Raw genomic sequence first — 21,631 nt, 5'->3', positions numbered from 1 at the left:
CCTCGATCTGGACGTAGGCAGGGCGGGAGGCTCGTGTTGTGGTGTCAATCTAGAGCTTGCCGTGCGGCTGGTACTGGCGGCACCCGACGCTAGTATGCTGCAGAAGTCATTGTACCGCTGCAAAAGCTTTGCAAACCCCCCCACTGGCGGCTCGTATCTTGAGCAAGTATACAGCCCAGGTAGTTCCACGTACAAGCAGCGCAAGAACAGGTGACACGCGGGTGGAGCTCTGCCAATGCATGCCACGCAGAGGAAGCGATTTCCCCAGCCAGGGTCAGCAGCATCGAGATTGACTCTTTGCCTCCCTCTTTGTTAAATGGCGGTGATGGCGGTCCTGAACTTCCGAAACTAGGCTGGCAGGCAGTCGGAGAGCCGTCTGCAAGGCATTTTAGGCGGCCAAAGATGGCACAGCTGAGGTGAATGCCAATCAGTGGTGGAACAATATGGTTGTGAAGATGTTGCGGCCCGGGAGGCGGGAATGTTAAGCGGGAATCCGGGCCAACGAGCCGTTTTGCATGTTAGCTGCATATCACGTTGGCCAAGTCTCCCGATGTGCGCCACACGAGGGGTTGATTGATTATGGTTCATCGAGGATGGGACCAGACAATCGGAGGATGGCCATCGCAACGCCGTCACGTCGGTCGGAAGTGGCCCTGCTACGGTAGCTTCATTTCCGATAAGAACGAGGTCAGAGTCAGGGCGCCTTTACCTCATTCTATGTCTAGTGCAGGTACATTGCTTACTGGTGACCACCACCACATCTAGTCATCATCATCATCATCATACACATCGTTGTCATCAAGGTTCACAATGTGTGCTTGTGGTCAACTGACCCATGACATCAACGACCTGACTTAGTCGTCAATCTACGGGCGATATCACTGCAAGAGCAACATATGAATGTATACTGTCCCTCATTTGGACCAAACCCTGTTACATATTGCTGCGAAACGCCGGTGTATTCAAGTATATCTGGGCTCGATTTGGCGTGCAAGGTTACCCCAACTTGTCAAACAAACTGTAGCTTTTGCATACGCACTGTCCACTGTTTGATACTATCATTAAGTTGGAGCTCCGTAGTACCGGACGGGAGGGAAATCTTACCTATGTTGCGCATACTCAGAATTACTGCCCAGGTCAAAGCACCGAAGTACCGCCAGATTGAGCAGATCAATTTCCTAGTCCTTGCACAAGCAACAAAACAGACGGAAATTTTGTCTACTCGACAACATATGACTTTAATCATGTGCCGACGCAGATCCATGTCAACACCGGTTTTCTATATTCATCCATGGCGGAACCTCTCACCGAAACTTGTCTTGATATCCGATATCCATGCTTCCGTACACCCGTGACTAGGCAACGTGCCTGTGGGAACATATTGTGTCTTTCTATTCGATGGACTGGTACCGGGCCGGCAAGCCATCGTCCTGCCAAAGCATGCGAGGCACCCAGATTCCACACCGAGGTCAGTCTCAGAGATCGCAACATATGCAATGCTCTACTCAACAAAGTAGCTTTAGTCATTGAATGTGAACTTTGATCGAATTGTATGGAAGATGTTGTATGCTTTAGATGAACTTATTGGACGACATCATTGCTTAGTGCTCTCGTCATCAATGACCCAATCAACGACATGCAGTTACCTTCTCTTTGCTTGACATATCCAGCTACCCTCCTCAACAATCAAATCTACCAATCCTCATCCGCTTTCCTCCCATGCATAGCTGCTTGCCTCTGCCTCAATGCTTCTGCAAGTCCACCAGCGATGCTACCGCTACTGTCTCTCGCACTCTCCATGGTGCTGCCGCCGCTACCGCTGTACCCGCTATCTCTGCCAGAATCACCGTTGACGGCTTTTCTCGCAGCAGGACGTTTAGCGGGGGGAGCAGGTGGTTTGGGCTTACCGTTTGCAGGGCGAGCGGGCGGCGCTGGGGGTGCGGCGGGAGCAGATGTGCGGTCAACGACTTCCTCAAGGTAAGCAGATGGTGCCCACCCAGACGCAGATTTGTCAAGACGGGAGGCCAACCACCATCCTATAGTGGATTTGTTAGTCACGTACTCATTACTTGGTTCCTCATTGGGGCAGAGATAACGTACCATTGCTTTCCTTCTGCGTGACCAGAATGATTTCGTCCTTTCCGAGACTTAGCTCACCGGCACTTTGGCCTGCAAAATCATACAGTGCCTTGTACCGAGGCTCCTTTGGTTGGGCTGGTGGTGCAGCACGCGCTTGTGGCATAGGAGGAGGTGGGGGTGGTGCGCGTGCTGAACCTGCCGAAACCTCGCGTGTGTGAGAGCTGGTTCCATTCGACAACGCAGCGACTGGATGTGGGACGGGTTTGGGTTGAGATGCAGCAGGCTGTGGCACAGCTCTCGGTTGCGCTGGACGAGACGCGAGCTTTGAGGGACCTCCGCCTGGGCCACCGGGCCGTAGAAGCTTGCCCTTTGTGATGGGCTTTGCAGCGACTTGCTTACCCTTGGGGGTAGGCTTCGACACTGAATTTGGTGGCTCTCCCGGGCCAGTGTGAATAGTACCACTCTTATACAGATCATCTCTCGGTACTGCAGGGTCTTTGACCACCTTGACTTGAGCCGGTTTGCCAGGCTTTTTGTTGTACTCAATACTGCAACCATGTTAGCTTTTACTATACGTATATTTCTCCATATGATTAACTTACGTCTCGCCTATTCTGAGTGTCAGAGCACCTCGCAGTACGTTGTGGAGCTGTGTGAAGAACTCAGTCTTGAATACGCAGTTGACAAGCGGATCAGGTTCTGTTGGTGAGCCTGCACCGATCGAGAACCAGTCGTCCTTGAGGGTGGAACAACTAATGAACTTGATTGCGCCCACTGGGATTGTCCTCTCGGCTTGGATCTGGACTTGACGGTTGACCATGACCTGCTTGATAAGGTAAACATTCTTCTTGGTAAGCACCAGCATCCGAGCCTCTGGTTTACTTGATCGACCAAGCTTCGACACAAGCACTTCAGCTCGGCACGAAAAGGGTACCTCCTCGCTGGATGATATACCGACGGCTTGCGCAATGATCTCGCCAGGACCGCCGTGATTTCCGATGCCAAGATAGTCTCCCATAAACCTTCGGGATCCAATCAAACTGTACCTTCTCCTCTCTTTTCGGCCTTGGAGAAGAGTGTGTCCTTGGTCGCGCCACTCGATGAACTCTTTGCCTCCATTGAGCTTTCGCCAGAATCGTTGTATTCGAATCGCGCATTCTGTTCGGTAACGCAGATAGTTTCTCCAAGCTCGCTGAATACGGATAGCCATGTTATGCCAGTACCGGTCGCGCATCGTCTCCAACGCAAACAGGGTTTCTGGAGTCTTGATGAACACCTTTGTCGTTCCTATTTGGTACTCTTCCGCAGGTATGTTGGTGTCTTTTAGAATCGTCTTGGCTCCAGTCTCATAGTCGCCCGTCCAAGTATATTCTCCAGCATAAGAGCACTTTGGCGACAGCAGGAAGAATCGCTCGACAAACTTGTCGAAGGTTTGACGCGACGCAAAGCCAGCTCTCCGAATTCGTACGTTTTCTTGCAGACCAAGATACTTGACCTGGTGGAGCACATTCGAATCGTTGTATTCCTTGGGCGACTTGTTCTCGTTGGGCTTGATGGTACGGATGTAGGACGGGCGGGCTTGCATCAGAGTGGTCACTAAGTCGTTGGCAGACGCCTTGATCTTGTCTCCGGCCGTTGGGGGTCGCCGCCTGTTGTCCTGGTCGACCTGGTTGGGGAAGAGAGTGTGCACGAAAGTGTTGGAACTCTGGCCAAGCAGGTTCAACAGATCCTTGAGTAGCTGATCCTTGTTTTTGTCAGTCATTCCATCAATCGCATACGACACATCACCGGCGTAATGCTTAATGACGAACTGGCCCTGGCGAGGTTGGAAGTTGGGATTCGAGGATAGGGCGTTAAGCCTCTGGACGAAGGTCTGATCTGCAGCAGTCGGGTCCGCGTGCGCTGTCGCACAAGCATCGTTCAGGGCAGCAAAGACACCTGGTGGGCGCTTTTCCTCAATCAAGTCGCAGACAATCTTGTTGTCAAAGTATTTGATCGGCGTCCACTTGATCTGTTCTCGCTCGTACTCTTCTTGCTCAGCCTTCAACGTCAGCTGGATGAAGATTTGCTGGAGTTTCTCGTTGACATAGTTGATGCACAACTGCTCGAAGCTGTTCTTCTCGAAAATCTCGAAGCCGTAGATATCGAGAATACCAATGGAATGCGCAGTTTCTCCACGGGCTTTGAGGGATAAATTGACACGCTCTACAATCCAGTCGAAGAGATTGAAGTAGATGCCCTTTGCGAGTGCGTCTCGAACAGCGCCTGCTTGCGCGCAATTCAGAGGTACGTCGTACACGGAGCCTCGTCGTCCTCCGCGACTTGTTTCCATGATGCGAATTGTGAGCGCCTTGTTGACGTGCGCAGCGTCAACTTCAAGTAGGTATGCTACAAAATCCACCACAGATTGGTCCACAATGGTCGCATTGCCCTGGTCGTCTTCTCGGAAAGATACGTTTCCTAACCAGAGGATAGCTGCAAGCATTCGGAAAATGTTATCTTGTTCCGCCTGTGGTAATCCAATAACCTTCATGGCATTGAGCGTGTCGTTGAACTCGGCGTTGTCATCGATTCCCGGGACATCAAAGCACTTTGACCGACTAGTGTACACGTAGGCCTGTGGTTGTTGCAGACCAAAGATTTCTAACACGGCTTAGCACAAACTCACTGCACTGGGCATGTGCACATCTTACCTCTGTAGTTTGCCGAAGCAGCCTTTGTGAACTGGTAGAAAATGTGGAAGTTTCGCTCGTTTGCAATCTGCCCCACTACGCGAGTCTTCTCGAGTAGGTAGTTGTTGATATTTGCTCCGACCGGCTCTCCCTGCGCGTTGAAGTGGATCTCGAGGTACTTTCCGAATCGCGACGAGTTGTTGTTTCTCAGTGTCTTTGCGTTTCCAAAGGATTCGAGCAGCGGGTTAGTGGCTAGCACCATGTCCTTGATCTCTTGAATAGACGAGTTGCTTCCACCGGATACGTTTGCAATGTACTGCATAAGTCGCTTGGCAGCCTCTGTCTTCCCTGCTCCCGACTCGCCGGAGATGATGACACACTGGTTTTCTTTGTATGCGTTCATATTGTAGTAGGCAGATTCGGCGATTGCGAAAACGTGAGGTGGAACCTATGCTCGGTCAGCCGTGGGAACACTGTGGATTTCTTGTCAAGATGCGCCGCACCTCGAGCCTGTTCTTGCCCTTGTAGCCCTCGAGCACCTGGTCGGTGTATATGCCCACTGCCAGCTGTTAGCATCTGTCTTGTGCAAGCGCATGCGGAGTCTTCATACAGTCGCGGAAGGGATTGACAGACACCAGCACGTGTCCGATATATGTCTGCGCCCATTGTCAGTCGGTGTACCAGTGTGGTGATATGCGTGTATGTATGTGAGTGTATGTGTATGCGGCGCGGGGTCGGGGCAGGCGGGTCGACGCACGTATATCTCGCCATTCTCGAATCGCTTCTTCAAGTTGTCGTTGATGGCTTCGTTTGAGATTTTACTGATCAGGGTCAGATCTGAGACTCCGACTTCCTTCTTCTTGGTCGTCTCGAAGACGGCCTTTGTTGCGAACTGGGCCTTGGGGGCAGCCCTCGCTGCGGGCTGGCCACCAACGGCCTTGCGCGCTGCGCGGTTGGTTTTCCCCTATACACCGCATGCATTAGCCGAGTATCGTTTGTATAGAGGAGCTTTTTTGGCGAGTACCATGGTTGATGCCCGATCTCGAGCTGGGACTGGTAGCTACAGTCGGCCAGCGGTGGGGGGAAGTGTGTGTCGTACTGCGCGCGGGATACGGCAGAGATGATGTCAATAGGCGTCCAGGGCCAGAAGCTCTGAGGTAGTTTCGGAGGCTGAGGAGCGGCCGCTCAAAAGTGTGGGTGTGCTGAGTTGGCCGCGGTGATCTCGAAGACGGAGACCAACGTCAGAGAGGGACTGGCCAGGACAAGGCAAGCCTTCAATCGGGCTCGTCGGAATCGCCTCGCCCCAGCACAGCCACAGCCAATTGCCGGACGCGCAAGCATAGGGCGGCGGCGGCATAGTTGCCTTGGGTCCATTGAAACTACTACGTACATATGTACGTACACTACATACATTCACACCCCCCCTTCACACGCTCATACACCACACATGCATTGCACGTACGCCCTCCATTGCTTTGTGCCTGGGTAAACGGGGCCAGCACACTCTGCACTGCTCTCCATTGGGTCGCCTCGCCAGCCCTGTTGCCTGCTGTTCTCGCCCACCACTCCGCCGCGTACACATGTGGCCGCTTACGTGTCGCTCCGTCACGCCTTAGGCATCAACATTGGCACCAGCAATCGAATCAACATCGGCGCTCTGCAATCGAATCATTATTCTTCACCACTACCGGCTGCCACTCGCCCTAACGCCCCTGGATATGCAACCCGTCGTAAATGAGCGTCCGAATAAAGGCGAGCACTGGGCCCAGCGCAACTCCGGCCTATTCCAAATGCCCATCGTCCTTGTAAAAATATATCCAAAAACAAAACAAAAAAAGAACAACTCCACAACAGAATACAACGCCGTCGCTTGCCCGCCAAAGAAGTAGTCGTTCAGTCATCATGAGAAAACATCGCCTCCAAAACGCCCGACACTCGCCCAGTCTAACCGTCTAGATTCCTCGAGTTGAGGCCCGCCCCATGAGTACATCTTGGGGTCGGCCAGGCACCCGAGCCCTCCTTGTTGGCACCATTCCACAACCACGGCGTAGATGAACTCAATCTTTGCCCGCAGCAGATTGCTTTCCGTCAGCTCCTTGTAGCTGTCTTCCTTATCCGCTGAGCCATACAGAAGCTGTTGCAGAGAGCCTCGCAGATTAGCACGGGCCTTTACGTGTCTCCATGGCACGCTGCCCGTCTCCTCGAGAAGAGATGTTGCGTCAAGTGGCAGGCACAAAAAGTGTCCATATCCAGCATCTGACGAAAGAACAAGTTTGGTGTGGTCGGGGAAGTTGAACTGCTAACTGTTAGTTTGGCTCGAGAAATGATTGTAAAAAAAGCGCTTACCTGGAACGACCCATCGTCGAACCCCCAGATTCCCACGTTGCCCAGTCGCTGGTAGAACCGGACAAAGTTGACGCGTGGATCTTTCCTCAAAGGCTTCTCCTCATCGCCAAACGTTGCGCACATGTACTTTCCAAACTTATGCCACACTGTCCGGATCTCTTCGACCCGTCGCGAATCAAGCACTTCGATTTGCGACAGTCCTCGGTCCTTCTTGACAGTCGTGTAGTAGTTCAGCGCCACGCTTTTAGCCACCTCTCGGTTGCCTCCGGCTTTCCGGAGATGATTGTATCCGTCGGTTGCAAACGCAATCGTAACCGGGTATTGCTCCTCGGCCGACAATAGCGTTCCGATGCTGCCGTCGCTGAGAACATATCCAACACCATATCGTCGGCTGTAGTCTACCCACTTTGCGACAAATGGCAATTGTGGTGGCTGCTCTCGCCTCGACTTGGTCGGCTTCTTGTCCAGTACTCTCTCGAGGTTGTCTTGGAATGTCATCAAACGCGCCAATACTGCTACAGGGTCCGTTGAAGGCATATCGGAACCAATTGTGCGGTAACGAGGAGTGGTTCTCGAACCCGATGATTGAGGTAACGGCTCCGATCTCTCGCTTTCCCGAGTGCTTGCTTTAGCAACTCGTAGTGGCGGAAGATCGGGAAGTCCTGTTGAGCTGGCCTTTGACGTTTCCTTGGTGGGTTCTTTCACCGCTCTTGAACGAGTTGACGCCCGTGCCTCGCGAGGAACACGTAATGGGGCAGGTGCCGTTGCTGTGTTTGCCGTCACGCGACCAGGATTCGATATCTTGCGAACCGCCCTGAGTCGAGTGGGTTGCTTGTCCAAAATCCGGTGTGCTTGTTCGGGTTCTTGATCTGGGTCTGTGTTTTCCTTGAGTGTCTGTACTGGTGGTTGCTCTCGCCTTGAAGCTCTGGGTACACGGGCTTTGACTCGGTCATTGCCAGTGGTTTCTGAAAGTGCGTGACCCTCTGATGATGATTCCTTCTCCTCTGAAATCTCGCTTAGACCGCCAGGAGCTTGGTGAGGCCATTGCACGCGCGCAGGGAAAGGCACATATACGACGTCCTTGGCAAATGGAATATTGGGCTGCTTGCCAGCCTCAATCTCCTTTTGGCAGTCTCGTGCTACTGTCTTGTTCGACCTGCGACCGTACGCTCCAAATGACTTTCCGGGCTCGTATTCGCCAACGGCAGATGATTTGCAAAGCTGCCACCATTCTTCCGTGTATCCGCGTCTGATTGTCGAAGCAGTCGGTGGGCGGTTCTTGGGCCATTTTGGAATCTTCGAGGTACAGCCGCTATCGAGCTCTAATGGGATGTAGCCTAGCTTGAAAAATGGGTGCGCAACAATCTGGTCAGGTGTTGGTCGCTCATCTTCGTGTACAAGCAGTAGAGAAACAATGTCGCGCAAATCGTCGGTAATCTCGTTCGCAAACTTTGCAAGATCTGGCCAGGTGTATTCGCGAGCCTTTAGTTTTCGGTAAATGTCTTCGCGCTTTGCAGCATGGAACGGCGCCCTGCCCACGGCAAGTGTGTACATCATGATTCCGATGGCCCACAGATCGACCTTCTCGTCGTGGCCCTTTCCAGTCTTCTCCAGGACTTCTGGAGCAAGGTAGTTAGGTGTGCCGCACATGGTTGTTCGACGGATCGCCCCGTAGTCGCTCTGTGACACCAATAGGGCGGCGAGGCCAAAGTCGCCGACCTTGACGTTCATGTCGCGGTCGAGAAAGAGGTTGCCGGTCTTGAGATCGCGATGCACAATGTTGCGCTGGTGCAGGTACTTGATGGCGCCGCATGTCTGGATCATAAATCGCCGGATCTCGGGCATGGTGAAGTATTTGCGCTTCTTGATCGCATCAGCCAGCGAGCCATTCTCGGCCAGCTCGAGAACAACATAGGTGCTCGCCTCGAAGGAGAAGGCGCGGAAGAACTCGACAATGTTGGGATGGGACAGCTTCGAGTGGATCTGGAGCTCAGTCACAAACTGCAGGTGGTGTTAGCGCAGGTCGCATCGTTTTCCTCCAGGTCTTGTGCACCTTTTGCGCCAGCTTGGGAGGCTCCATTTTGGATTTGACAATTTTCAAAGCGACGGTGCTGCTGCCGAGGTGCTCGTGGCCCAGCAGCTTCGCGCGATGGCATATGGCGAAGCCACCTTTTCCGAGCTGCACTCCCGTCTCATACTGAAGGCCTTCGGGGTCCTGCACCACAGCCGGCGGGGCATCTGCGTGTATCGTTGAGGCAGACATTGGCGATGGAGTGTGAGGATGATGAAATCAAAGTCGCAGTGTTGATGGTCGTAAACACGCCGCGGCTTAGCGCCGTTGCTAGGGCCATGGGGGTACTTCCCGATCCGTGCACCGCTGCACTGCTGCGTGCATAACCTTTGGCCTGATACATACATAGTACATACATAGTACATACATCTCGTCAGAGTCTCCAGCCAGTGCCAGATTCGAGCTAGTTGTCGTGTGACCATGTGGCTCTAGTGCATTGGATGGTGTTTTGTTGTTGCTCCGCATCGTCTGGTCGGGCCTTGTTGTCCGGCGTCTGTGGATCGGATCGATGAGGTGCGGGCGGTCGTCAGGCAACTGCAAATCCAACATTCGGCTCCGAACGATGATCAACCACCACGAGCATACATGACCACTCAAGGCTGTCGTCCACCTTTGGATATGTCCTCGTCCCTGTAGAGCCGGCAATGAACCCGCCTTCGCTCATCAATTGCCTGTATATATTCACATACTAGGTAGCCGCAGCACAGTCGTGACCGAACATGTCCCTCACCCTCAAAGTCACCTCGCTGTTCGTCAGGACGCTTGCGAAGCCTGTAGCAGTATGTCCACGCGCCGGTCTATCTCTGGATTTGCTACTGACCCTAGCTAGAATGCGATCAAACGCAATGCGCACGAGCACGAACGCTTTCGCCGAATATGCGTCAAATTTGCCCAAGGACTGCATCGCGTCGACATGCGTATGCGCCTGGGCCTCCTTCAAGACCCCGCCGTCATCGATCGGCAGATCAAAAAAGAAGTCGCCTTGGCAGAGGCCAGACGGAAGGAGGCGGCAGCGCCCACCGTCTTGACTGAAGAGCAGACCAAGGCGGAAGAAGCTCTCTCGGAGAAGGAACGGGAAGCCATCAGGAAGAAGGCAGAAGAAAGGGCCAGACCCCGCATTCGGCCTCTCTCTGAACAAAAGGCCATTGAGATGGGTGCAAACTTTGTTGCCGAATCCTTCATCTTCGCTGTCGGCATTGCAGTGATCCTCGTGGAGCAGTGGAGGCAAAGGAGAAAGGCCAAGAACGCCAGAGACGATATTAGGGAAGACCTAGAGGAGGTGCAGGCGGAACTGAGGGCCGTCAAAGCAGAGCTTGAGGAATTCAAAGCAAAACATCCTGAGCCCACATCTTCTAAGCTACTAGGCTTTTGGAAGGGGCGCGCTGACGAGAAGGGAGCTGAACCTGCAAAAGCCGCAAAGTCCGCGCCTACTGGCACCACAACCACCGTCGACTCAGCAGTTCAGGCTAAGAGCCAAGCTACCGAACAGCAACCAGCAGACAAGGCCTCGCAATCAAAAGACTTGGGAACCCATACGCGAGAGACCTGACCTCGACGGCCTAGACCTTCTCTTGTCATTTTCATACTCCCCTCTCATGATACCCTTCCGGTTGCGGACGTAGGCCTGTGTGTTTTTTTAGAGAAAAAAGAGAGGACAGGCACTGTGTGTTCACCTGTAATATTGCTTCTTGGCGGTTTAACTGGGTTTTACCAAGGATAAATTCATCAAGACAATATTACTTGTGGGTACAAGGTGTTCTTCTTCAGCCAAAATTGGCATGTATAGAGTATAGAGTCAAATTAGATGTATCAATAGCAACCACTACCTGTTGTTATTATGGGCCTTGTCCAGTCAGTGATTCTGATCAGGTCTTTGTGTGAGACACGAATAAGTTGAAGTTCGCGGTTGTGACAGACTACGAGCAGATGTGAGTCGGTCGCTCCTTCTCTTGTATCTTCACCCCTACGCTCCTTCCACTGATCCACAGACTCAAGAATGACACACTCGTCACAACGTCAATCAGATGTCTCTTACTTATATAAACAGACATCTGACACAACGACTACTTTTTAACTCCCACTTACATCCCTGAATCTACTCACCGCGCATAGTACAGCTCCGAACTACGTTCTACTCATTCACCACCTGTCAAAGTAAGCATCACCTACCATCCCAGCCAATGCTCGTACGCACTAATAGCTGATTCATCACAGTGGCTTCATCGCACCAACCCCAATATCACTGCCACCACACACTGCTCTCTTCCAGCGAAGTAGACAAGACCCCAGCCTCAGCTACACAGATTCCCCATGCCACTACCCAACCCACGAAACGGCCCACTCTCCCCAGATGGATGGTGGATCCGAATACCATCATGTACACTATCCCACCCACAATCCAAACTTTGCTCAATCAAGTACCCCCTCGTATCATCGTCAACCACACACTATCCACCCACCTCTTCGCGCTCGCAACATCCCAACCGTACCCTCCTTACCGGTCCCTCCACCACCACCGCCTCTACACCACCAATCACACCCGACAGGAAACACAGTCCGCGACCTCCTTCCTTACTGCACTACCGAGCCACCCTTAAACGAAGCCCAAGTCATTGCTTTGAGCGACGTGGTGGGGAGTCTGAGGGAGCTTGTGCCGTTGGCGCTTGCAGCTGCGGCTGGAGATGAGAGGAGCGTGAGGAAGCTGGAGAGTGCTGTGGGGAAGCGAGATGCGGTGGGTGTTGTGGAGTTTTTTGTGGATGAGTGGGAGGTTGAGGGGTGAGGGTGTGATGGCTTGTTATGAGAACCGGAGCGTGAACGGTGGGAATGTATGGAAAGTGTCTGGTCATGACAATGTATGGTTTAAGTTTGCGTTCCGGCTGCAAGTGAGATGTTTGGAAGGGATCAACGAATGCTCCACGCATCACCCCAGAATCGTAAAGAGGAAACGTTAACGAATGATATTTTTTTCTTGCAAACGATGGGATATCACACAAGTACTTCCCTACGCCATTCTTACCAACAACACTTCCATCTCCCCAATCATTACCACGAAACTACATCACCTCCATCCCACCCCATTCCTCCCTTCATCTCCATCTAACCCGACCCAAAACTCGTAACATTAATCCCTACAGCTGCCAGCGCGGGCCCAACATTCAAATTCAGGTTGATAGTATTACTCTTAATCGCGTCCTCATAATACACAAGATGCTCTCCATTCCTGACGCTCGAATTCCCCGAGATCTGTAGCGGCAGCACCGCATTGTTGTACTTTGACTGGATAAGCCCGAGGATGGAGAGCTGGTCGACGCGGCTCTGGAGCGGGAAGGTGTTGGCGCCGGGCTTGAGGAGGACGTTGGGGATGAGGCAGTAGCCGATGGACTTGCCGTCGACGCCCAGGTTCATGGTTACGTTGCCAAGGTCGAGGGTCATGACCGAGGGGTTGGGGATGCTGACTTGGGCGATGAGGTTAGAGTTGTCGGCGAGGATTTTGTCGCCCGAGAGGATGCTGACGTCGGTGATGTTGAGGCCGGCGAGGCGGTTGAGACCTAGATGATTGTGTCAGTTTTTCTTTTGTGGTGAGAGAGAGAGAGAGAGTATGTTGCAGGGAGAGATATGTGTCACGTACCTTTCATTGTGACAATCTTGTTGTAGTTGACGTCCATGGTGGGAAGGCCACCGAGGTGGATGTTTGTTTTGCCGTCGAGATGGATGGAGAATTCCTCGCTGCCTAGGACGAGCTTGGTGTAGTTTGAAAAGGCATCTTTGTTTGCGAGCTTGAGTTCCTGGTCGACGGTGACGGGTGTCTCTGCCTCGGATTTGACCTGGGGAATGTCGATGTACAAGAAGGGCGTTTGTCCTGCAATTGATAGAGCACCGCGGAAACCATCGATCTTGGGGTGATAGCTGCTGTCACTCCTGATGACCGTGTCGAGCTTCAGATGGATACCATCTGGGGTGGGATTTGTGACTTCTTGAGAGAGAACCTCTATTGTCGAAGCGTTAATCTCACGTTGTGCTCTCTTTGGTATAGCAACGTAAATGATTGGCAGCACGATGATCAATACGATAATCGCAAATACCAGAAGGTCTACCACATGTCAGAGCAAACCGCGGGTTGAAGACATTCTCGGAGATCAGCTCACCGCACCACCAGAACTTCCGGCAATGGTTCTTCATGCGCCCTTTGACGCCTGGCTTCTCACCCGGAGGATATAGTTTGTTCATCACACCACTTCTCTTCTGGGGCGTAGTGTACACACCATCTGTGCGTGTCGTTCCTCCCTTGTCGTCCATCTTGATGTTTCCTCTATGGTGTGCAGGTATAGTATACTTCCAGGAACAAGTCGATTGTTATGATCCTTCGCGTACCAGGGTACGTGAAAGATTGCCAAACTTTGCAGCTATACAATGAGCGCAGAGTCGAGCCGGTATTAAATAGAACAAGAGTGTTTTACCAAGACGATCCAATCATCTCAACAAATGACAATGGAATGCGGGGAAAGCGAATTGCAAAGACGCCGTGACTTGGAGAGGGATGGAAAGACTTGCACATGCCCAGCATGAACCGAGAACCCCTCTCTTGCGAGGTTGTAATTGGCGATGGACCAACAATAAGACATACCGGAGTAAATGTCAAAAAGGGTACAATCCGTAACGGGCCACATAATGGCTTCAGTGAAGAGGATGGGTGGCCCGAGAGTAGCCTTATGTGGTGACACTCCGAGATGTGTGCCACCCTTCCATAGGCAACGGGAGCCCCGGCAAGGTATGCTTGTCAAAACGGGCGGTTGATTGGTGCATGCTTTTTTTTACTACTATTTGTTTGCCAATTGTAAACGGCGTGTGGGTCGCACACAGCTGAAAAGACTCCTGGTGGGTGGCACGAGCGGAGACCAGTAGATCTCAAGTCGTCCTTGGCCTTGAGCAATGGCTCGACGGAATACTTAGAAAAGCGCAAAATGCTTGAGTAGAGTGGCACGCGAACACTGGAGCAAGCCGTGTGTGGATCGGAGAATGAGGGAACAATATCTACCCCGGACCAGTTTGTGACGGTCTTTTCTAGTTGCAGCTAGTGGATGAGAGCCCCTAACAGAGTTGGCCAATCTCAGCAGTGACTGGTCGGCCGTTGATCTGTATTCGGATGCATCGCCTCGTTTTCGCAGACAAGGCGACAGCCCAACCGAGCAGGTAACATGCTATTCTGAATAAACTATTGCTCAGTAGAGGGGGATCGCCATCCCTGCGGCTTCACATGCAATCTACAGATCCGTAATTAAGGGACTATGTGCTGCGACACCTCAGAACCCGTCGCTGTCGAGATGTCGGCCCGCGACATTTGCGCTGTAACGAGTGATAGGGTTCAATGGCACTGATAGGCGCTGATTCGCCTGTAAAAAGGAGGCAGATCATTGTTTTGTCACGATCGAGTCGTGTTTCGCAACGGTGATGCTTGTCGCGTGCACATCCTCGGCCCAAAAGCTAGAAAGAAGGCTTGTCAAAGGATCATCCGTCCCATGTCATGCGGGTGGCGCTGATTGCTGTTCCTGGCTGTTGGAACCCTTTTGCTTTCTTTTGCTCACACCGGCTATACTATATGAATGTAGTACACGGAGGTTACTTTCCTAGTCTATGCCGCTCTGACCGCCTCACCTGCCCTTGCGACGCAGTTTCGGGCTCCGCCTTTGACATGTATGACGAGGGTAAATGCAGTCGAGTATTCTAGCACTAGAAGACGTGTCGTCCAGACAGAAAAAGTCTGGGGGATCGCCCCGCCGTGGCATGCGCCAAGTGGCGCTACCTATGGTGGGTCGCTGGAGCGGTTATTTCGGAGTTGACCCGCGACTCTGCCAAAAACATCTTCGCCCACATCCCGCATCTTGGCACTACAACCATGGCGCAGTCAGACGACGAAGATGATTACATGAACATGGTGTTTGACGAGGCGCCAAAAGGTCCAAAGTATGAAACGTCATTGCAGCGCGCCGCACGCAAGCGCAAAGAGGTACGTCATCCCACTTTGAACACCGCAGCGCCGGGCTAACCACAGGCCAGGGCGAAGCCAGAGCACGGCAGAAGACAAAGGCTGAGCGTGAAGAGGAAGCCGAAGCTGCCCGAGAAGCTGCTCTAGCCACTGCTCTCCCCGAGACAAATAAGGGATTCAAGATGATGGCCAAGTTCGGCTTCAAGCAAGGCGATACGTTGGGAAAGTCTGGTGACGCGCGAAAAGAACCGATACGAGTCAGCCTGAAAGATGATCGGGGAGGAATTGGCCTCGAGTCGGAGAAGAAGCGCAAGTTCAGAGAGCAATTCGAGGAGGCAGACCGACTTGCGAAACGCGCAAAGGAAGAGGAGGGCGATTACCTCGAGGTCATGCGACAGGAGCAAAAAGAGAAGAAGGCCGAAAGAGACTTGGACAACGCGCAGAGGACGGCCGAGCGACTTGCCGACAGAGAGGTAGAAGACAAAGGGGCCAGCGACACGAGTGAGAAGCCGCTCAAGGATATCAACATTCTTTGGCGGGCGCGAGCGCGACGAAGAGTCGAGGCAAAGCGCGATAAGCAGCAGCGGCGAGAACTCAATAATAGTATTGCGTCAAGGCTACCCACACTAGCTCCTGAGGACGAAGACGACGACTCCAAGATAGCTCAGGGTAAGGACCTAGCGCCGTTCTACACGACTCTTGAAAATGAGCTCGAGGATGAAGATCCGGAACTTGCCGAATTTGAGGCCTTGCCTGTGGCAGAGCGTCTCCAAAAGCTGCTGCTTTTCCTTCGTGACAAGTACCATTACTGTCTCTATTGCGGGTATGAGTATCCAGACCCAGAGATGGACGGATGTCCTGGAGTGACCGAAGAAGATCACGACTAAGTATATTATGTGGGTCAAGCTTTTTACATATAACCAGGGTTCAAAGGTATGAAACAGAGTGCCTCTCGTTCAGCCCGTGGGCGACTACAGCAATACGATGCGCTAGTGGGCTGTAGAGCATCGAATGCTTTGTGCAGCAGCAGATGCTCGGTACACTCTAGGCCAGACTGGGAAGCACTCCAGTGACTGGTGATCAAGTCATTATCTATCCAACAATGGCTTCTAGTTTATGCAGGTTGTATAAGTTACTCACCTTGAGCAGACAACCTCAATCGCTAGACAAGGACTACTAGGTATGCACAATAAGAGCATATTAGGTGGTATGATAAGGAAGGTTTAAAAGCTGCGCTACATATTGTTGCATTGGCTAAAGATGCCGTGGTAAACCATGTCGGAGCGCCGTTGATATAGACCCCTGAATAGCACAATGTCAGCTCTTATCTTTAATCCTCCACCTGATTTCTCGTTAAAATAGCGCGTGTGCACTAAACCGTCTTCTTTATCTTTCGCACAGCAAGGCGTTTCCAATGAGCTTTGACCATTTAGTCCCAAGTCCCAAGTCCCGTGCTCACGCGCTTCGCGAATGTCGCGCTTTCCCAACTCAGCCCCTAGCCATTCACTGTCAGTAACATCAACAAGTCAGGGAAACCTCGTGACTGGAACCAAATACAACATGGAGCATCAAAGATGTTACATATATGAGCCCCCACAGACGCAAGATCGGGCGCCCAAGCGACAACGGACGAGCAAATTCAATCCACAGGCGCAGCTACCAGAACGGCTAGCAACGTACCGACGTCTATGGACAGAACAAGAAGAGCGTATCCAAGTAAGACGACAATTATTTAATAATTCCCCGCCGATGCATCTGACAAAAATAAAAGAATACACTTGAAGGCGCCGACAGCGCGACCCAAGAAAAGATTGCCAATTTCATCTCGACAGCAAGTTCATCTCCCGATGAGCCTAAATTCGCCATACCAACGGCGCTCATTGTTGCTGGACCCAGTATCGCATCCCACGGACCCTTTTTTGAACGTCTTGGCCGAAGAGTCAGGGACGAGAACAGCGCTTACGTTGTACTAACCTCGAGTGAATGCCCAAACCTCAAGACGCTGCTGAAGAATCTCATCAAGAAGGTAACTTCGCGCGTAGACGACGATGACGAAGATGATGTAGATCGGCCCTCTGCTTCGTCAAGGTATGGTCCGAAGCTGCTCAATTACGATCTTGCTCATGTTCAGGAATGGCATAAGAAGACACGTGCTTCGAGTATTGTGATTGCTTTGCAGGATAGCGAGGCTTTTGATGTTGGGCTGCTTGTGGACATGGTTGATCTCCTGCAGTAAGTGAATTCTGCTCTCTCGGTCAATTTTGCTGACCCCTACAGCTCATGGCTTGATCGTCTTCCTTTTGTGCTCCTCTTTGGTATTGCGACTTCTGCAGAGAGCTTCGAGGAGCGCCTATCAGGCAACTCGCTACGCTACCTCGAGGGCCAGAAGTTTGATGTCACGCAGTCAGACGAGATTATTGAAAAGCTTTTCCGTGCAACTGTTGCCAGCACTGATGTTGGTCTGCATATTGGACCCACCATCTGTCGTCGCATGCTCGATCGACAGAAAGATCATGTGCAGAATACGCAAGATTTCTGCGACGGGCTCAAGTATACGTACATGTCGCATTTCTACGCCAATGTACCCAGTATATTCCTCACTGATGACCTTGCTTTCGATAGCTTGACGGCAGATGCTTTCAAGGCTGTACGCAACTTGCCGTCCTTCAGGCAACGGGTAGAAGATATGCTGGACAATGGACGCGCGCAAGATGTCCGGAGAATGCTCGAAGACGATGAGTTTCTCTTCAACGAAATCACACAGAGTTTAAAATCTGGTCAACAAGCCATGGCTACACTAAGCCACGCTACAAAGGTCGTAGCAAGCATGCGTGAATCACTCCAACTATCGCCCAACGTCCGGCTTTCGACTCTCTGGACCCGCGCCGCCGCTGGCGAGCTATCCGGATCCCCTTTGATCCGCGAGACCATGCTATCCATTAAGAAGATCCCATCAGATAAACTGGTGCAGCTACTTGCGTCACTTCGAGATCTCGTAGGCACCCACTTCACCCTGGACATCCTCTCTTCCGAGCAAAGACTACAAACCCTCCTCGAGACCGCCGACGCGCCTCTCCGTACCCAACACGACGTCCGCAACGACAGTCTCCGCACCACCGTAGTAGCGCAAAAGGTTCTCTTGAGCAAGCACAAAGCCGCGTTGTCGGAGCAAGATAAAGCATACTCGGATCTCGTAACGCAATTCCACGACGACCTCGACGCGTACCTCGGCACTTCGTTTATCGATCCAAAAACGCTATTTCTCACAGAAGTCTTAGTGTATGATCTCAAGTCTCCGCACATGGAGGTGTTCCAGCCGAAACCCAGATTCGCAGTTGAACGTGCACTGGCGTCTCCTCACGACTATCTAGGCTGCGAGTGCTGCAGCGGTGTAGATGGGAATGCAGCGGCGCTTTCGGCGACGCAGCCCGCAACGGCGATTGTGTATCAGATGTACCTTGAGTCCGGGACGTTGATCAACGTGAGCGATTTGTGGTCAGCATTCAATGCCATTGCGGGGGATGGGGTTGAGGAGAATGAGGCCAAGACTATGTAAGTTTTTTTTTTTTTAGTTTCTGTTTACGAAGATGATTGATACTGATACTAATGTATTGTTGTTTTTTTTCAGGGCACTATTCCAACGAGCATTGGCTGAGCTTAGATATCTGGGTCTCGTTAAACCCAGCCGGAAGAAGACGGATCATATATCCAAAATCATGTGGAAAGGACTGTAAATTTTACATTCTCATAAAGAAAAAGAGCTTTTAAACTTTTTTTCCAATACAAATATGGACCGTATTACTCATATATACATATACACAACTCTATTTCCACCCAAACAAAAAAAAAACCCTCTCTTTTTTTTTCAATCCTTGGGCTTAGGAGCAGTATCACACACAGTCCCACAGCTCTTACACGTCCTCTTGCCCACATCCGCCTTGAACGCCTCGACCGCCTCCTTAATCTGCGTGCCCAAATCCGTACAATGAAAAGCCTCCTCATACACCTGTCCCCCACACCCCTGACAATACCACCTCAGGCGATCCAAACTCCCCTCGGGCCTCTTCTGCTCGAGCACCACACCCACCGTATCCTTGAACCTCACGGGGTTATGCGGGGTATTGGGGGGCAACAAGAACATGTCGCCCTCGTGGATGTGGATGTCGCGGAATTGGCGGCCGGCGGGTTGTGTTTCGTCGACGATTTTGAGGAGCATGGAGCCTTTGTACTGGTAGAACCATTCTGGGGTGGAGTTGACGTGGTAGTCTGTGCGTTGGTTGGGGCCGCCGACGATCATGACGGTTACCGAGTCGTTGTAGACGCAGTAGTTGTTTATTGGGGGTTTGAGCATGTGTGCGTTTTCCGAGACCCTATACATGCGTGGTGGTGTTAGTAATGGGTTGTTTGTGTGGCGAGGCCGGAGGCGGACGGAATGTATAGGTAGTAGTTTACCATTTAGGAATGTTCAAGGGTGGGCCGATTGAGGTGGTGGTGGTGGTGGTAATGGTGGCTGACATGGGTCGCGACGTGCTTGGTGAGGAGCGTTGTATGCGCGGTATAGATTGTGATATGCTTGGTATGCGTCGTCGTGATGTGGTTTGGATGAGTCCGGCAGCTGGTCTCAATGACCGTATTGTCGTCGCCATTGTGAAGGTGCGCGCGCAGTTAAATATAACGTTTTCTTGATATAAAGTTTTCTTGTATACCTGGGAGTGCCGTATAGGTTTGGAAGGGCAGAGAGGGGTTGCTTACGACTCCAAAGTATATGTCGAGGTCTTGGATACAAAAGTCTAGAGTCGAGTCGTTGTTAGGGTCTACATGTGGGGCAAGAGCTTATCGATGTGCCCCGCTTTTACCGCGGGCTTGTGTGCATTGATCACTGGTGCGACGCGTGCGTGCTCACTCTAAACTCCCTCAAACCGCCGCACGTCTCGTGACAGGTCAGCGGCATTAGCTTGGACGCCTCCTTCTCTCCTCATATCACCCTTGCGAGACCCTGATTTTCCTTTGTACACACGATAGACTCTTTGGCACATTTCTTTGCTACTACTGTATTCGCAGCTCACAATGGACCACTCGCACATGGATCACGGCCATATGGACCATGGCCACATGGACCACGGCATGCCTGGCATGGGGGGCGACGGACCAAAGTGTAACATGAATGTACGACAATCAACTGCTCTTTTCAAATCTGGCTGGCTGTGGATGCGCATTGGTCGCTATTCTACCTATACTGAACATTGTTAAAAACAAACCAATAGATGCTGTTTACCTGGGACACGACCGACCTCTGCATCGTCTTTCCTTCATGGCACATTTCAGGCACGGGATCCCTCATCTTCTCGCTGCTAGCCGTGGTGCTTCTCACGGCCGGATACGAAGCAATACGGGAAATGTCGAGGCGGTATGAAAGCCATGCAAAGGGCCTTTTGGAGGGACCGCGAGGTGAGTCTACATGTCATTTTCTTGTGGATCAATGGGAGCCATAAAGAGGTTGTCTCTCGCAGCTTTTGGCCGTGCAAGGGGTTATTTCCACACAGTGTGTTGTGTGAATTGCTCAATGTGCACGACGCAAGCGTGGAAGTCGGAGACTAGGGAGGTCTCTTTTCTTCAACTTCCTTGACCTTGAGTGGGAACCCTTGCTGAGTATTTTTGCGCGCGCCACAAAGAAGATGGCGAACGAACAGATGAATCGAGCTCATTACTTGGCCCAGGGAGAAATGGAAACGCTGGGCGTGGAGCCGTGCAGCAGGTCAAGACGATCAAGGCTGCCTTGTATGCTGTGCAGGTGTTTTACTCGTTTTTCATCATGTAAGTGTATGGATCCGGGCAGTGGTGGGATGTTTGTGCTGACTGGCCGCAGGTTACTGTTCATGACATACAACGGATGGATCATGCTGGCCGTGGCCGTGGGTGCGTTTGTCGGATATATCATGTTCAGCGAGTCGTCGTCGACCAAGTCGGTTGCGTGCCACTGAGCGAGGCTTTTGAGATTGCGGATAGTGGCGGAATATGGACGAAAGTCGGTCAGATGGATTGTGCTCTCGACGGTCGAGACCAGCGGGCATGTTGTTGGTTGCTTCCTGCAATATCCGGGCAAGATGAGTACACGGCTCCAATGGCCTGGGCTGGAGAATCACGCAATGTCAGCAGTGGTGCAAGGGGATAGCTTAGACGGACAAATTACTAGAGCAGTTGCAAAGTCTATGATGATGAGAATACCCGTGGCCCCGTGTCTGGGTGGTTTTTGTGATGGGCAGAGATGTTAGATGCTTGACTGAAAGAGGTAAGCCGATGGAACGCTAAGAATCCACGACATGGACTCCAGGAACACGCAGACGCCACATCTAGGGGGCGACTTGGATTAGAAGAGAAAATAAAAAGGTCGGTATGGGAAGCGAGCGGAGTGGTAGAATCCAAAGACGGTAATGTGGCCCGCTGGTTGTGGTGGGAATAGCACGGGCAAAAGCCGACCGG

General features: G+C 52.0%; 8 protein-coding genes across 8 annotated transcripts; 5 read left to right on the top strand and 3 right to left on the bottom strand.

The window, feature by feature from the left end:
• Window positions 1-1,692: 1,692 nt before the first annotated feature.
• On the bottom strand, window positions 1,693-9,360 carry COCMIDRAFT_86407 (uncharacterized protein; the record flags this gene model as incomplete). Its single annotated transcript, XM_007686578.1, has 10 exons — window positions 1,693-2,036; window positions 2,101-2,627; window positions 2,682-4,722; window positions 4,773-5,199; window positions 5,255-5,310; window positions 5,362-5,407; window positions 5,509-5,715; window positions 6,685-7,050; window positions 7,098-9,098; window positions 9,151-9,360. 10 exons carry the CDS (start codon window positions 9,358-9,360, stop codon window positions 1,693-1,695), a joined length of 6,225 nt encoding a protein of 2,074 aa, XP_007684768.1.
• Window positions 9,361-9,887: 527 nt separating this feature from the next.
• On the top strand, window positions 9,888-10,717 carry COCMIDRAFT_23528 (uncharacterized protein; the record flags this gene model as incomplete). The annotated part of the gene is made up of 2 exons (XM_007686518.1): window positions 9,888-9,947; window positions 9,998-10,717. The coding sequence occupies 2 exons, from the start codon at window positions 9,888-9,890 to the stop codon at window positions 10,715-10,717; spliced, it is 780 nt and encodes a 259-aa protein (XP_007684708.1).
• An 801-nt stretch (window positions 10,718-11,518) lies between these two features.
• On the top strand, window positions 11,519-11,947 carry COCMIDRAFT_33830 (uncharacterized protein; the record flags this gene model as incomplete). The annotated part of the gene is made up of 1 exon (XM_007686536.1): window positions 11,519-11,947. One exon carries the CDS (start codon window positions 11,519-11,521, stop codon window positions 11,945-11,947), a length of 429 nt encoding a protein of 142 aa, XP_007684726.1.
• A 317-nt stretch (window positions 11,948-12,264) lies between these two features.
• COCMIDRAFT_86366 (uncharacterized protein) lies at window positions 12,265-13,464 on the bottom strand (the record flags this gene model as incomplete). Its single annotated transcript, XM_007686577.1, has 3 exons — window positions 12,265-12,716; window positions 12,797-13,258; window positions 13,314-13,464. 3 exons carry the CDS (start codon window positions 13,462-13,464, stop codon window positions 12,265-12,267), a joined length of 1,065 nt encoding a protein of 354 aa, XP_007684767.1.
• A 1,633-nt stretch (window positions 13,465-15,097) lies between these two features.
• Window positions 15,098-16,038, top strand: COCMIDRAFT_2415 (uncharacterized protein; the record flags this gene model as incomplete). The annotated part of the gene is made up of 2 exons (XM_007686498.1): window positions 15,098-15,172; window positions 15,223-16,038. 2 exons carry the CDS (start codon window positions 15,098-15,100, stop codon window positions 16,036-16,038), a joined length of 891 nt encoding a protein of 296 aa, XP_007684688.1.
• A 673-nt stretch (window positions 16,039-16,711) lies between these two features.
• Window positions 16,712-18,885, top strand: COCMIDRAFT_86404 (uncharacterized protein; the record flags this gene model as incomplete). Its single annotated transcript, XM_007686576.1, has 4 exons — window positions 16,712-16,867; window positions 16,923-17,383; window positions 17,429-18,703; window positions 18,780-18,885. The coding sequence occupies 4 exons, from the start codon at window positions 16,712-16,714 to the stop codon at window positions 18,883-18,885; spliced, it is 1,998 nt and encodes a 665-aa protein (XP_007684766.1).
• Window positions 18,886-19,016: 131 nt separating this feature from the next.
• COCMIDRAFT_33825 (uncharacterized protein) lies at window positions 19,017-19,797 on the bottom strand (the record flags this gene model as incomplete). The annotated part of the gene is made up of 2 exons (XM_007686535.1): window positions 19,017-19,521; window positions 19,604-19,797. The coding sequence occupies 2 exons, from the start codon at window positions 19,795-19,797 to the stop codon at window positions 19,017-19,019; spliced, it is 699 nt and encodes a 232-aa protein (XP_007684725.1).
• A 478-nt stretch (window positions 19,798-20,275) lies between these two features.
• On the top strand, window positions 20,276-21,132 carry COCMIDRAFT_86524 (uncharacterized protein; the record flags this gene model as incomplete). Its single annotated transcript, XM_007686575.1, has 4 exons — window positions 20,276-20,317; window positions 20,416-20,599; window positions 20,842-20,965; window positions 21,018-21,132. The coding sequence occupies 4 exons, from the start codon at window positions 20,276-20,278 to the stop codon at window positions 21,130-21,132; spliced, it is 465 nt and encodes a 154-aa protein (XP_007684765.1).
• Between the last annotated feature and the right edge of the window lie 499 nt (window positions 21,133-21,631).

This window comes from Bipolaris oryzae (assembly GCF_000523455.1).
Source record: "Bipolaris oryzae ATCC 44560 unplaced genomic scaffold scaffold_20, whole genome shotgun sequence".
Classification (NCBI taxonomy): domain Eukaryota; kingdom Fungi; phylum Ascomycota; class Dothideomycetes; order Pleosporales; family Pleosporaceae; genus Bipolaris; species Bipolaris oryzae.
The sequence above is the reverse complement of the archived record's forward strand: the minus strand, read 5'-3'. Positions and strand labels throughout refer to the sequence as shown.